The sequence below is a fragment of the Suillus fuscotomentosus genome, assembly GCF_016647785.1.
Source record: "Suillus fuscotomentosus strain FC203 chromosome Unknown F5891scaffold_317, whole genome shotgun sequence".
In the NCBI taxonomy this organism is placed as follows: Eukaryota; Fungi; Basidiomycota; class Agaricomycetes; order Boletales; family Suillaceae; genus Suillus; species Suillus fuscotomentosus.
Genome location: NW_024539829.1, coordinates 5,322 through 21,027, shown reverse-complemented (window position 1 = coordinate 21,027; position 15,706 = coordinate 5,322). Strand labels below are relative to the sequence as shown.

The 15,706-nt window shown below is 45.7% G+C and overlaps 1 protein-coding gene across 1 annotated transcript; it reads left to right on the top strand.

The window, feature by feature from the left end:
- Positions 1 to 10,971: 10,971 nt before the first annotated feature.
- On the top strand, positions 10,972 to 14,059 carry F5891DRAFT_1201663 (uncharacterized protein; the record flags this gene model as incomplete). Its single annotated transcript, XM_041368907.1, has 7 exons — positions 10,972 to 11,226; positions 11,277 to 11,535; positions 11,585 to 12,462; positions 12,511 to 12,963; positions 13,009 to 13,214; positions 13,263 to 13,597; positions 13,644 to 14,059. The coding sequence occupies 7 exons, from the start codon at positions 10,972 to 10,974 to the stop codon at positions 14,057 to 14,059; spliced, it is 2,802 nt and encodes a 933-aa protein (XP_041216426.1).
- Between the last annotated feature and the right edge of the window lie 1,647 nt (positions 14,060 to 15,706).

Genomic DNA, 15,706 nt, shown 5'->3' with positions numbered 1-15,706 from the left:
GTCTGACGTCACGACAACTTGAGTACCAAAGTACAAAGTACAAAAGTCGAAGTAAGTATAGTTGATAGTATATTACTGTACGGTAAGGTAACAAAACTCAAAGTAAGTATAGTTGATAGTATACTGTACGGTAAGGTATAACGAACGCTAGAAAGAAGTTAAGTTCATGCAAGGAGCACGCTAATATAGTGAACAACTATATTCAAAGTCAGCCGGCATTTGGCGCCAGCACTCTGACTAATCGGGTATTGCCGGCTGAGTCTGAATATATTGTCATTCATTATATCAACCTTTGACTCGGACATAATATACCTCTTTCTGTTTCCGTAGCCTAAGATATATTTAGCGCCAATGTAATTAAGTATAGTACTGTGTGGAGGTAAGCTTTGGCTGGCGGTGTATGCAGTGTAGTTAATAGTGTATGTGACGGGCGGGAGGTCTTTCAAATGTCGGGCTTGACTTGACTATGATTAATATTTTTGCTACATCGTTGCTCGGAGCTCCACAACGCCTTCAATTTTTATTGTTGCACTGTGGAACAATGTGGATAATTCGTACCCCGACTTGCCTGCCCACAACTGTCCACAACCACGGTTCGTACCACTGTATGTAGTATTAGCTAATCCAAAATAGTTGTTCACTATAAATACAGGCTTCGGGCATCAACATACCCTCTTTCTCCTACCATCACCTCGAATACGACTCAAATACGATAGTCAGTAGTACTAGATAATATAGACCGTACTAGAGATAACATAGTAGCCCATCAAGTAACGTAGTAGTATGTGAAAGCTTCAAAGTTCATTGTATTTTTCCGAATTGATCATATCTCCTAGGCTCAGAATCATGTCAAAACGCGCGGCATCCGGTGGTGATGAACCGCGAGCCCCTTCAGTGACAAATTCCATATTATACGGGCCACCCGACCTCCATAATATCCCGTATGAGACGGGCCAGCTGATCATGGGCCCATGTTGTGTATATTCTCGATGATGACGGATGGGCCGGGACACATATTATTTCCGATGGAGACGGGTGGGCCCATGTATGCCAATGATATATATATCCTTAATGTTGACGGATGGGCCGGGGGAATATGATCATTCATGGAGATGGGTGGGCCCATCTGGGTAATATGTAGAGTAGGATATTATAGACAGCTGGGCTGAAGAGAGATGTAAGGCAAATATTGTTATATAGACGGGCGGGCCGATGTGGGTGTATTACATATATGGGTGGGCCGAGGTAGGGAAATATTACATAGACGGGTGGGCTGACGTAGGGTGTATTACATATACAGGTGGGCCGACATGGAATGTATTACATATACGGGTGGGCCGACGAAAGGGATATCAAATAGACCGGTGGGCCGAGGGTGCTATAAAATATTTATTACATAGACAGGTGGGCCGAGGTGGGGTATAATTATATAGACGGGTGGGCCGATGCAGGATGTATTATATAGACGGGTGGGCCAACATAGGATGTATTACATAGATGGGTTGGCTGACGTGGGGGATAATACATAGATGGGCGGGCCGTCGGGGGTGTATTACATATATGGGTGAGCCTAGATATGTTCCATCAAGACATACAGCTGATGTAGCCACCAGCGAATCAAACACATAGGATACATGTACACTATGAGTGCATATACCTACCATCAACCACCAAATCTAAACCCCTAAGCACAAAAACATGAATCGATCATGTGTGGCATTGACCAATAATCCAGGACTGAAGTGGAAAAACCCCACACCTGAACCCTGGTGTGCAACAAATCCTATTTCTAAGCATGGACACCAGAAGCACAACACTCACAAAAATATATATGTCAAATTTTCAGTGCCAAACCCCAAACCGAGATGTACCAACCCCTGAAACCCGAAACCTGAGACTGCCGGGTCTCAGGTATCGGGTGTCCGGAACTCGGAACTTGGGAGAATTTGGGGAGATCAATACAATTTAATTTACAATCGAGTTGATTGACAACACATTGACTTACCCATGTTTGCAATATATTTTTGTTTAGACATACCGAGTTCCGAGTTCCGGACACCCGATACCCGAGACCCGAGACTGCCGGGTTTCGGGTGTCGGGTGTCCGGAACTCGGAACTTGGGAAAGTTTGGGGAGATCAATACAATTTGATTCACAATCAAGTTGATTGACAAACACATTGACTTAACTATGTTTGCAATATATTTTTGTTTAGACATACCGAGTTCTGAGTTCCGGACCCCCGGACCCCGAAACCTGAGACTGCCAGGTCTCAGGTATCGGGTGTCCGGAACTCGGTATGTCTAAACAAAAATATATTGCAAACATAGTTAAGTCAATGTGTTTGTCAATCAACTTGATTGTGAATCAAATTGTATTGATCTCCCCAAACTTTCCCAAGTTCCGAGTTCCGGACACCCGACACCCGAAACCCGGCAGTCTCGGGTCTCGGGTATCGGGTGTCCGGAACTCGGAACTCGGTATGTCTAAACAAAAATATATTGCAAACATGATTAAGTCAATGTGTTGTCAATTAACTCGATTGTAAATTAAATTGTATTGATCTCCCCAAATTTCCCCCGAGTTCCGAGTTCCGGACACCCGATACCCGAGACTGCCGGGTGTTGGGTGTCAGGTGTCCGGAACTTGGAACTTGGGAAAATTTGGGGAGATCAATACAATTTGAGTCTCGGGTATCGGGTGTCCGGAACTCGGAACTCGGGGGAAATTTGGGGAGATCAATACAATTTGATTCATAATTGAGTTGATTGACAAACACATTGACTTACCCATGTTTGAAATATATTTTTGTTTACACATACTGAGTTCTGAGTTCTGGACCCCCCAACCCCAAAACCCGAGACCCAGCAGTCCACAATTCTGGGGTTCAGGGGTTGGCAAAATGTGTATGAATATATGAAAGGTTGAATGAAACATTTTTGAAAGATGTCTCATATCAAATGTTAAGTCCCGAGTTTCGAATTTCGGGTTTCAAGACTCCAGGTTTCGGGACTCGGCACTCCCAAAATCCAGAAGTTGAAACTCGGGATTTGACATTTGATATGAGACATCTTTCAAAAATGTTTCATTCAACCTTTCATATATTCATACACATTTTACCAACCCCCGAACCCCAGAATTGTGGACTGCCGGGTCTCGGGTTTCAGGGTTCGGAGGTCCGGAACCCGGAACTCGGAACTCAGTATGTGTAAACAAAAATATATTTCAAACATGGGTAAGTCAATGTGTTTGCCAATCAACTCAATTGTAAATCAAATTTTATTGATCTCCCCAAATCTCCCCAAGTTCCGAGTGCCGGGACCCCCGAACCCTGAACCCCGAGACTGCCGGGTCTCGGTGTTCGGGGGTCCGGAACTCGGAACTCGGTATGTAGAACAAAAATATATTTTCAACATGGGTAAATCAAATTTTATTGATCTCCCCAAATTTCCCGAGTTCCGAGTTCCGGGACCCCCGAACCCCGAGACCTGGCAGTCCACAATTTCGGGGTTCAGGGGTTGGTAAAATGTGCATGGATATATGAAAGGTTGATTGAAACATTTCTGAAAGATGTCTCATATCAAATGTCAAGTCCCGAGTTTTGATTTCCGGGTTTCAGGACTCCGGGTTTCGGGACTCCGGGCTTCGGGACTCAGCACTCTTGAAACCCGGAAATCGAAACTTGGGACTTGACATTTGATATGAGACATCTTTTAAAATGTTTAAACCAACCCTTCATATATCCATACACATTTTACCAACCCCCGAACTCCGAAATTGTGGACTGCCGGGTTTCGGGGGTCCGGGGTCCCGGAACTCGGAACTCGGAATTTGGTATGTAAGACAACAAAAATATCTTTCAGGGTTCAGGGGTTAGTGAAATGTTTATAGATATATGTAGATTAATTCAAACATGTCTGAAAAATTTCGTTCATCTCAAATGTCAAATCCTGAGTTCCGGACTTCGGGACTCAGCACCCGGCAGTCAGGGTTGGGGGTTCGGCACTGAAAATTTGACATTCGGGTGTTCAGGTTTTGGGTGATATCTAAATCAACAACTTCGAGTTCTGCCAAAGCGTGAAACTTGAAACCCAGTGTGCAACATGTTGATTTTTCATTTATATCACACAAATCATCGAGTTCCGAGTGCCGAGGGCTGAGACCCAAAGCCTGAGACCTGAAAATATGTACACAACATGTCCATTTTTCACTCACTGCACAAATCACCGAGTTTCGAGTGCCAAAGCGTGAAACTTGAAACCCAGTGTGCAACATGTCCATTTTTCATGTACATTACACAATTCATTGAGTTCCGAGTGCCGAGGGCCGAAACCCGAACCCCGAGACCTGAAAATATGTATGCAACATTTCCATTTTTCACTTGTTGCACAAATCACCGAGTTTCAAGTGCTGAAACCCGAAACTCGAAACCCAGTGTGCAACATGTTCATTATTCATTTACATTACACAGATCATTGAGTGCCAAGGGCAGAATCCTAAAACCCGAAGCCCAAAAACATGTATGCCACATGCCCATCTACTCATTGCACAAATCACCAAGTGTCGAGTGCCGAAACCCGAAACCCGGTACTTCAAATCAGTAGTCGGGTACTTGGTACTTGGTTCTGATACTTGGTACCCGAGAATCAGTAGTCAGGTACTTGGTACTTGGTTCTAATTCTCGGTACCTGGGAATCAATAGTTGGGTACTCCAGCCAATAGTCCCGAGTCCCGAGTACTGATATTTGGTATTCGGTAGTCAGGTTTGGAACTTGGGTCTTGGTTTGGTTATCATTTGACTGAGATATTGGTAGGCAATATTGGCACTCGGAGCTCAAATACTGACTATCAACTATCAAGTGTCGGGACTTGGTAATCGGTAGTTGAGACTTGGTGCTTAAATGGATATTGCATATATACATAAAAATACAAAATATGTTCCTATGTGTTCATTTCTAGGTGAACAGACTTTGGAATTATATCTCAATCATCTATTCAACAATAGAAACAATGTATCAGGAGCTCAGGACCATAGGGTAATCCTTTATTGTATAGTGTACCTCCCCCTCTTCTGGTGGTTCACCCGCTGGGGGTTTTTCCCTGTAAAGCTGGACCTCAAGGACTGTAGGGAGTCTATTCCTGAGCATATTCGGAGTAGATATATCATATAACCAGCCCAGGACACACAGGATCCTTCTCCAGGAACAAAGCATAGACAATTGCACTTGTGACATTTTTTCACAATTTTCAGTATCTTGCCCTTGCATCCATGATCCAACCTTTTAATATATAATGAGCATAGCTTATATTCTTGCTTCTTATGACCAAGATCAGCTCACAATAGGCTGGAGTTTGTGAGCTAGTGTGCATACTTGCCATTTTGCCTGATAAGGGGCCCATGCCTTCAAAACATTGAATCTTCATAATCAGAAACCTGGGGTACATTTCAAATATCTTAAGTATCATAGACATAAATTTACAGACAAATCAACCAAGAATTGAGTACTGAGGAAGTGAAATGGGTAAGAAATTGAGTGTGGGAAACTTCAAAGACCCAAAGCATCGAAAATGGTTAGTTGAGCAGTGGTAGGACTTTAATGCTGGGTCAACTCATATTTTCACTATATCCTTTCTACCCACCCCCTACCCTCAGGGCAGTAGGCAGTATGGGTTCCTTGGGTAGTTTACAATCTATCCTACATATTTGTAATGATATTTTTGGCCTGAATCATATATAAATGTGACTTTATATAAAAGATGTCTACTGTCACTCTCCACACATCATTTTGCCTATCATTACATCAATCCTTCATGAATATTTCTAAGCTTTTAAGCTATTATAATGGATGTATATGGGTGTTATTCCAGGTCTCTGATCACATCACAGGCTTGTCATGTTGGATATCTCGACATAATGTGCAAGTCTCGCTATTAATATTCATTCTTTATCTTTAGACTCACTTACTGCACACATGTATTTCATTTGTCATTATTGATGTTTTGGATTTCTTTAGCTTATATCTTGGTCACATGGTAACCAATGGACGAGAAAAGACTACAAATAAACTCACCTAGACTCGGACTACAACCTTGATTAAGCTGACTACTGATTCCCAGATACCGAGTATCAAAACCAAATACTGAGTACCAATTACCATGTACCAAGTACTGCGTAATGAGTAACAAGATAACCAATTGACAAGAAAAGACTACCACTACACTCACCTGGACTTGGACTACAACCTTTGGTAAGGAGTTAAGCATAATAACAACTTTCATTTTTTCATTATTGCTGATGTTTTGCTGAATGACAAGGAAAGACTACCAAATCACTCACCTTGACATGGACTACAACTGTCATTTTTCATTATCATTTGCCTATATTGACTACCGAGTCTCGAGTACCAACCACTGACCACCGATCACCGAGTGCCGAGTACCGAGTACCGATAAGGAATAGTGTGGGTGAACCCCGGGGTATGAGTAGCACTACCCCCACCCATACCCCATGATATACCCACACCCACCTTGTGGGTGTGGGTTTTTTGGTGGGTATCAGGGAGAAACTACCGAGTCTTGAGTACCAACCACTGACCACCAATCACCGAGTACCAAGTACCGAGTCCCGAGTCCCGAGTCTCAAGTCCCAAGTCCCGAGTCCCGAGTCCCAAGTCCCGAGTCCCGAGTCCCGAGTCCCGAGTCCCGAGTCCCGAGTCCCGAGTCCCGAGTCCCGAGTCCCGAGTCCCGAGTCCCGAGTCCCGAGTCCCGAGTCCCGAGTCCCGAGTCCCGAGTCCCGAGTCCCGAGTCCCGAGTCCCGAGTCCCGAGTCCCGAGTCCCGAGTCCCGAGTCCCGAGTCCCGAGTCCCGAGTCCCGAATCCCGAATCCTGAGTCCCGAGTCCCGAGTCCCGAGTCCCGAGTCCCGAGTCCCGAGTCCCGAGTCCCGAGTCCCGAGTCCCGAGTCCCGAGTCTCGAGTCCCGAGTCCCGAATCCCGAATCCTGAGTCCCGAGTCCCGAGTCCCGAGTCTCGAGTCCTGAATCCCGAGTCCCGAGTCCCGAATCCTGAGTCCCGAGTCCCAAGTCTCAAGTCTCGAGTCCCGAGTCTCGAGTCCCAAGTACCGAGTACCGAGTCCTGAGAACCGAGTACCGAGTACCGAGTACCGAGTCCCAAGTACCGAGTCCCAAGTACCAACCACTGACCACCGATCACTGAGTGCCAAGTACCAAGTACCAAGTACCAAGTACCAAGTCCCAAGTCCCAAGTACCGAGTACTGACAAATACAATTCCCAGGTTATTTGAGCCCTACACCAATGGATAATACATACAAATACAATTTGTGTCCATTTGAAGTACCGGGTTTCAGGTTTTGACACTCGACACTTGGTGATTTGTGAAATGAGTGAAAAATGGACATGTTGTGTACATGATGTTGGGTTTCAGGCTTTGGGTCTCGGCCCTCGGCACTCGGAACTCGATGATTTGAGTAATGTAAATGAAAAATCAACATGTTGCATGCCGGGTTTTGAGTTTCGGGTTTCAGCACTCAAAACTCAGTGATTTGTACAGTGAGTGAAAAATGGACATGTTGTGCACATATTTTCGGGTCTCGGGGTTCGGGTTTCGGCCCTCGGAACTCGGAACTTAATGACTTGTGTAATATAATTGAACAGTGGACATGTTGCACACCCAGTTTTGAGTTTCAGGTTTCAGCACTTGAAACTCGGTGATTTGTGCAACAAGTGAAAAATGGAAATGTTGCATACATATTTTCGGGTCTTGGGCTTCGGGTCTCGGCCCTTGGCACTTGGAACTCGATGATTTGTGTAATGTAAATGAAAAATCAACATGTTGCATGCCAGGTTTCAAGTTTCGGGTTTCAGCACTCAAAACTCGGTGATTTGTGCAATGAGTGAAAAATGGACATGTTGTGTACATATTTTCGGGGTTCGGGGTTCGGGTTTCGGCCCTCGGAGCTCGGAACTCAATGACTTGTGTAATATAATTGAACAATGGACATGTTGCATGCCGGGTTTCGAGTTTTGGGTTTCGGCACTTGAAACTCAGTGATTTGTGCAACAAGTAAAAAATGGACATGTTGTGCACATATTTTCGGGGTTCGGGGTTCGGGTCTCGGACCTCAGACCTCGGAACTCAATGATTTGTGTGACGTAAATGAAAAATCAACATGTTGCATGCCGGGTTTCGAGTTTCGGGTTTCAGCACTTTAAAACTCAGTGATTTGTGCAATGAGTGAAAAATGGACATGTTGTGTACATATTTTCGGGTCTCGGGGTTCGGGTTTCGGCCCTCGGAGCTCGGAACTCAATGACTTGTGTAATATAATTGAACAATGGACATGTTGCACACCCGGTTTTGAGTTTCGGGTTTCCGCACTTGAAACTCAGTGATTTGTGCAACAAGTGAAAAATTGAAATGTTGCATACATATTTTCGGGTCTCGGGGTTCGGGTTTCGGCCCTCGGCACTCGGAACTTGATGATTTGTGTAATATAAATGAAAAATGGACATGTTGCATGCCGGGTTTTGAGTTTCAGGTTTCAGCACTCAAAACTCGGTGATTTGTGCAACAAGTAAAAAATGGACATGTTGTGCACATATTTTCGGGGTTCGGGGTTCGGGTCTCGGACCTCGGACCTCGGAACTCAATGATTTGTGTGATGTAAATGAAAAATCAACATGTTGCACGCCGGGTTTCAAGTTTTGGGTTTCAGCACTCAAAACTCGGTGATTTGTGCAATGAGTGAAAAATGGACATGTTGTGTACATATTTTCGGGTCTCGGGGTTCAGGTTTCGGCCCTCGGAGCTCGGAACTCGATGATCTGTGTAATATAAATGAAAAATCAACATGTTGCATGCCGGGTTTCGAGTTTTGGGTTTCGGCACTTGAAACTCGGTGATTTGTGCAACAAGTAAAAAATGGACATGTTGTGCACATATTTTCGGGGTTCGGGTCTCGGACCTCGGACCTCGGAACTCAATGATTTGTGTGATGTAAATGAAAAATCAACATGTTGCACGCCGGGTTTCAAGTTTCGGGTTTCAGCACTCAAAACTCGGTGATTTGTGCAATGAGTGAAAAATGGACATGTTGTGTACATATTTTCGGGTCTCGGGGTTCGGGTTTTGGCCCTCGGAGCTCGGAACTCAATGACTTGTGTAATATAATTGAACAATGGACATGTTGCATGCCGGGTTTCGAGTTTTGGGTTTCGGCACTTGAAACTCAGTGATTTGTGCAACAAGTGAAAAATGGAAATGTTGCATACATATTTTCGGGTCTCGGGGTTCGGGTTTCGGCACTTGGCACTCAGAACTCAATGAATTGTGTAATGTACATGAAAAATGGACATGTTGCACACTGGGTTTCAAGTTTCACGCTTTGGCACTCGAAACTTGGTGATTTGTGCAGTGAGTGAAAAATGGACATGTTGAACAATGGGTTTCAGGGTCTCGGGTTTGAAAAATAGCATAATAACAACTTTCATGTTTTCATTATCATTTGCCTATATTGACTACCGAGTCTGATAAGAGACCCCTTGGATGATTCATTGCTCAATGAAATACTACCTGATTGGAAGTGTGCTGGTTATCAGATATTCATTTGTCGACTCCCGGGTCCCGGAACTTGGAAGTCGGTATGGTTGACCCAAATTTGGGTGGTCAGAACTTGGCATCTCATAGGGCAACACAAGCTTCACACCCTGGATTCCAAATTCTGCAAGACAACCTGTGCACCATCAAAGGCCATGTCAGGAGATCACCTGCTGCTTCGGGAACTCAGGAACTTTGATTTATTACCTCCTCTGAGTACGGTTGACCCAAAGGTTGGTAATCGGAACTTGGCTTCTCATAGGGTAACACAAGCTTCGCACCCCGGATTCCAAATTCTGCAAGACAACCTGTGCACCATCAAAGGCCATGTCAGGAGATCACCTGCTGCTCCGGGAACTCAGGAACTTTGATTTATTACCTCCTCTGAGTACGGTTGACCCAAAGGTTGGTAATCGGAACTTGGCTTCTCATAGGGTAACACAAGCTTCGCACCCCGGATTCCAAATTCTGCAAGACAACCTGTGCACCATCAAAGGCCATGTCAGGAGATCACCTGCTGCTCCGGGAACTCAGGAACTTTGATTTATTACCTCCTCTGAGTACGGTTGACCCAAAGGTCGGTAATCGGAACTTGGCTTCTCATAGGGTAACACAAGCTTCGCACCCCGGATTCCAAATTTTGCAAGACAACCTGTGCACCATCAAAGGCCATGTCAGGAGATCACCTGCTGCTCCAGGAACTTGGTAACTTTGATTTTATTACCTCCTCTGATTTGGTTGATGTACAACTACCTCAGCTCCATCGTGTTTACAATTATGATACACATGGGCCCACCCATCTATATTTTATACCACCCTCGGCCCACCCGTCTAATACAACATCCCATACAACACCCTCGGCCCACCGGTCTAATTTAATATGTGTCTGGGCCCACCCGTGAATGTGATAACAAGTACCTACCCATCTATCTCATACACATCTACCTTAATATACCCATCTGCATAATATCCAACTACCTCGGCCCACCCGTCTACCTAATATTCATGTACATCAGCCCACTCATCTACTCTATATATCCCCTGCATGGGCCCACCCGCCTCCATCGGGAATAATTTGCCTCCCGGCCCATCCGTCATAGTCGAGGATATTTTGATCATGGGCCCATGGTCCGCTGGCCCATATCATACGGGATATTATGCACGTCCGTTCCCTCGTATTATACGGAAATAGGTCACTGTAATATGTGGAACCGCCCCCAAAGCGTCATTGCACACTTCAAGGTAAGTGATCTTAATTTGATATTCTAAACATTGTCATTCATGAGCACACCATACAGGAAATCAGGCGCTGTGCGATAATGGTGCTTGGGATATACTTGAAAAATTCCTGACAACATCTATGTCGTTCTCCGAGACGAACGACGCGCTTGAAGCGTACCTCGGCGATCGCTACTCTGAAGATGACTGGGTGGAACCCAGACGTCTGTTGTTCTCCGGCGATGCCGACAACGCCGAATCCTTGAAGAACCTTAGGGTTATCAGGAAGATGTACATACCGGACTCACCAGCAAAGTCTTCCGTGGGTATACCTGCCTCGAGGGCAGTCGGCCGCTTGCCAAAGTCAAAGGTTCATAAGTCACGAAGATTATCGAAAGTAAGTTAAGGTTTCGACTTATGTTTTAATAAACTAAACTACAAATGTAGGCCGCATACAAGTTTATCCTTCATGAGGCCGAGGAGGATGATGAAGATGAAGAGGAAGAGGAAGAGGAAGAGGTCGGTGAAGTTGGTTTGTCTGTGCAGTCGCCGAAGGCTACGCGCTTGCCGGGACCGTCAGCCAAACAGAGGTTGGCCGCAACTTTCGACGATATGGCGACTCGGTTTGAACAGAATCCACAAAACTCGTCTCAAGGTCGCCAGGATCCCACTATTGAAAACAGGATGTACCTGCTCAATGTTCAGAGTAGGTTTCTCTTGATTTGTGCACTAGTATATTACTTATTGTATCGTAGGAACTACTGCTGACTACATCGCGGCACACCTTCGGAAGAAAGAATTTCCGGTTACCGTGTCAGCTTGGGTGGCAAGTCAGCTGTACGTGGTGGCGGACAGCCCCAAAACAATCGCCGAGTCCCTGCCCACATCTCTCTGTCTTGCCGTGAAAGACTATATCCGTATCACGCAAGAAGAACATGAGGCCGTCGAACGTTCACAGTTTGAATTTCCCATCCCAGCATGGGTGAGGATTAAAAAGGATAAGTACAGGGGCGACCTGGCACAAGTTTTCGAGAATCTCCCAAACGGTGCTGTCGCGGTCTTGATTGTCGCACGAGATTTTCCCTATCCTATGCCTCGAGGATCTCGAGCGCTTGTCGAGCGTTCTCGCCTCCCGAAAAATAAAACCGTGGACGACCTACTTCATGATGACCAAGTAGTAGGATGGAAGTACAAGGGAGAATGTTACTACAAGGGGCTCCTACTGAAAACCTTTCCCCGCGACCGATTAGAAATTGTCGCATCCCCCCACGTTGACGACATTCGGATGCACCTAGATTCCGAATGGAACAAACCCTTCCTGAAGAAAACTCTGGTCGCGTTCTCGAAACAGTTCTTGCGGGCGGGCGATTGCGCGAGGGTCGTCGAAGGCTCCCTTCGTGGGGAGCTCGGTACGGTTATCTCTACCGACCACGCTCTTGGGATCATCGTTCTGGAATCCGCCTTTGACGGACATCTGAAAGAGACCGAAGTCCGACTGCAGGACATAGACCGCATCTTTCGAGTTGGTGATGCTGTCAGAGTGATAGCCGGTTCATACTTAGGTCTGGAAGGAAACATAGTCCAAATGTCTGGTGATATCTTTCACGTCTGTCAAAGTGTTACCAACGAGCATGTAAGTCTTGTACGATTTATTTTTAACCGTCTAATGCTTGGTGTGCAGGTCGAAGTGTCAAAATACTACTTAGATCTGCGACCGTTGAATCACACGCTGAATTCACACCTGCCGGCGCAGCAATTTTTCGAGCCCCTCGAGTCCGACTCTATCCAAATAGGAGATTATATAGAAGTCCTGGAGGGTGAACATATGGGGAGACGTGGCGTCGTGAATTGGTTTGCTAAGGGAGACACTTGTCTCTGGTTCCGGGATATTCTCACTGCAGACAGTACAGAGCCCGATGACACATTGGGGAGTATCTTAGTCCCAGCTGGAATTGTCCAGCGGACGGACCTCAGAAAGACGCTTCAATTCACGAAGGATAAGGGTTACGATGTCAGGCCAGGAGACGTCGTGACTGTCGCCCGTGGGCTGGAGCATGGCGCGAAAGGGGTCGTGCAAAGCGTAGACTTTCCAAACGCTCGCTTGACCCTGCTATGTGAAGGGGACTATTCGATAGTAAGTATGATTTACCTCGATTCGAGCATCTCTAACTTGTAATAGATCACCGTTCCGATTACGTTTGTCATCAAAGTACGCAATGCTGAGTTGGATTCCTTCAAGAAGGATATCGGGCAAGAGGTTTTCATTATTGGGGGTCACCAGAAGGGCTTCAGAGTGATGCTGTACAGTCTTGGCCTGGAGACTTGCACCGTTGCTGTGCACGGTCAGCAGCGCACTACAATTAAGCTGTATGACGTTGTCAATAAGTGAGCGGCACACATTTCCTCATCAACTGTGATGTTTACGGTTTTCAGGTACGGAAAGAGGCTAAATGGTGCGATGCTCGAAGGCCCGGAATTAATTTCATTCTGTGACATGCGGAAAAAATCATACTTGGCGCCACCATGTCGAAGCATCACCCCACCTCCCGAAAAAGCTCCCTCCAGCTCCTTGGCGTCCAACATAGGTCCCATACCCTCGTCATCCAGCGGATGGTCCACATGGTCCGGAAGCTCGGGCGGTCTTGATGTGACACAAGACTCTTCATCGAGTGTCAATCCCATCTCGTCTACACACCAGGCGTGGACCATTGATCAGCTCGACATTCAAGACAACAATGATGCTAGAGCAGAGCAACTCAAAGACAGCGGTAAGTTCTCAATAAGGCCATTACGATCTCTACTAACTTATCACAGGCCCACTACCTTGGTTGAGAGAGTTTTCTTCCGTTTTCCTCAAATATCACGCGATGCTGAAGGTCTCGCCGATATTTGACGCATCGCTATCTAAGCGATTTGTATCAACCACTTGTCCTGACCCTTTCTGCGGCGAGAATGGACCCGCGCCCGAGGATTGCGTCGCAGCATTTTGCACATCAAACAGTGCAGGTGCTGCAATCAAGCACTACCATATCCCTGCCATTTACCTGAGCCCTGCGCCTCCACGCAAGAAAAACCAAGAGTGCATTATTCTGAATGGGCCTCATCGAGGTCTTGTCCGACATTTAGCATCATGCAGCATCAAAAGCAGTGACGTCAAGATCAATATAACACCTACGGTTACTGTCACTCTTCGTTTTGATCAAATATGTCTGTTGGAACCGACGCGATAGATTTTGTATTCATATTCTGTATAATAGTATAAGTTTCCTAGATATTTCTATTATAGCTCATGCTCATGTACACTACCAAATACGAGTTTGAATAGACATGACACATAAATGAATTTGTACGCTGCAAAGCTCATAGATCCCGACCTGGGCAACAGATCGGTTCGGTTACGGCGGAAATTCGGTCCGATCCAGGGCTAGTTCACACAGGTCTAAGTATCACGTGAACATCTTGGGACGGAATTCTACGAAGTAATTATATGCTTCGGTAACCTCATAAGTAGACAAGCAGCTATGGTGTAGTGACGTAAGTGTGTCGAGCTGTTTGAAACACCGTGAATGCATGAGTTCGAAGCTTCATCATTTTCAATTTCAGCATGATTTTTCCCCCTAACACTGCTTATATAATATGGGCTCTCAACACTCTAAATCAAACTTCTCACAGATTTTTGGCAGTCGACAGTGTACATAGGTGGGCTGACGTGGGGTGTATTACATATACAAGTGGGCCGACGTGGAAAAAGTATTACATATACGGGTGGGCCGAGGGTGCAATAAAATTTATTACATAGACAGGTGGGCCAAGGTGGAGTATATTATATCGACGGGTGGGCCAACATAGGATGTATTACATAGATGGGTGGGCCGAGGTGGGGGATAATGCATAGATGGGTGGGCTGATGTGGGGGAATTGTACATAGATGGGTACATATATGGGTGAGCCTAGATATGTTCCATCAAGACATACAGCTGATGTAGCCACCAGCGAATCAAACATGTAGGATACATGTACACTATGAGTGCATATACCTACCGTCGACCACCAAATCTAAACCCCTAAGCACAAAACATGAATCGACCATGTGTGGCATTGACCAATAATCGAGGACTGAAGTGGAAAAACCCCACACCTGAACCCTGGTGTGCAACATATCCTATTTATAAGCATGGACACCAGAAGCGAAACACTCACAAAAATATATGTCAAATTTTCAGTGCCAAACCCCAAACCGAGATGTACCAACCCCTGAATCCCAAAACCCGAGACTGCCAGGTCTCAGGTTTCGGGGTTTGGGGGTCCCGGAACTCGGAACTTGGGGAACTTTGGGGAGATCAATAAAATTTGATTTACAATCAAATTGATTGACAAACACATTGACTTACCCATGTTTGAAATATATTTTGTTTACACATACCGAGTTCCGAGTTCTGGACCCCCAAACCCCGAGACCCGAGACCCGGCAGTCTCGGGGTTCGGGGGTCTGGAACTCAGAACTTGTGAAAATTTAATTTGGGGAGATCAATAAAATCTGATTTACAATTGAGTTGATTGACAAACATGTTGACTTACCCATGTTTGAAATATATTTTGTTTACACATACCAAGTTCCAAGTTCCGGACCCCCGAACCCCGAGACCCGGCAGTCTCAGGGTTTGGGGGTCCGGAACTCGGAACTCGGTATGTGTAAACAAAATATATTTCAAACATGGGTAAGTCAACGTGTTTGTCAATCAATTTGATTGTAAATCAAATTTTATTGATCTCCCCAAAGTTCCCCAAGTTCCGAGTTCCGGGACCCCCAAACCCCAAAACCCAAGACCTGGCAGTCTCGGGGTTCAGGGGTTGATACATCTCAGTTTGGGGATTGG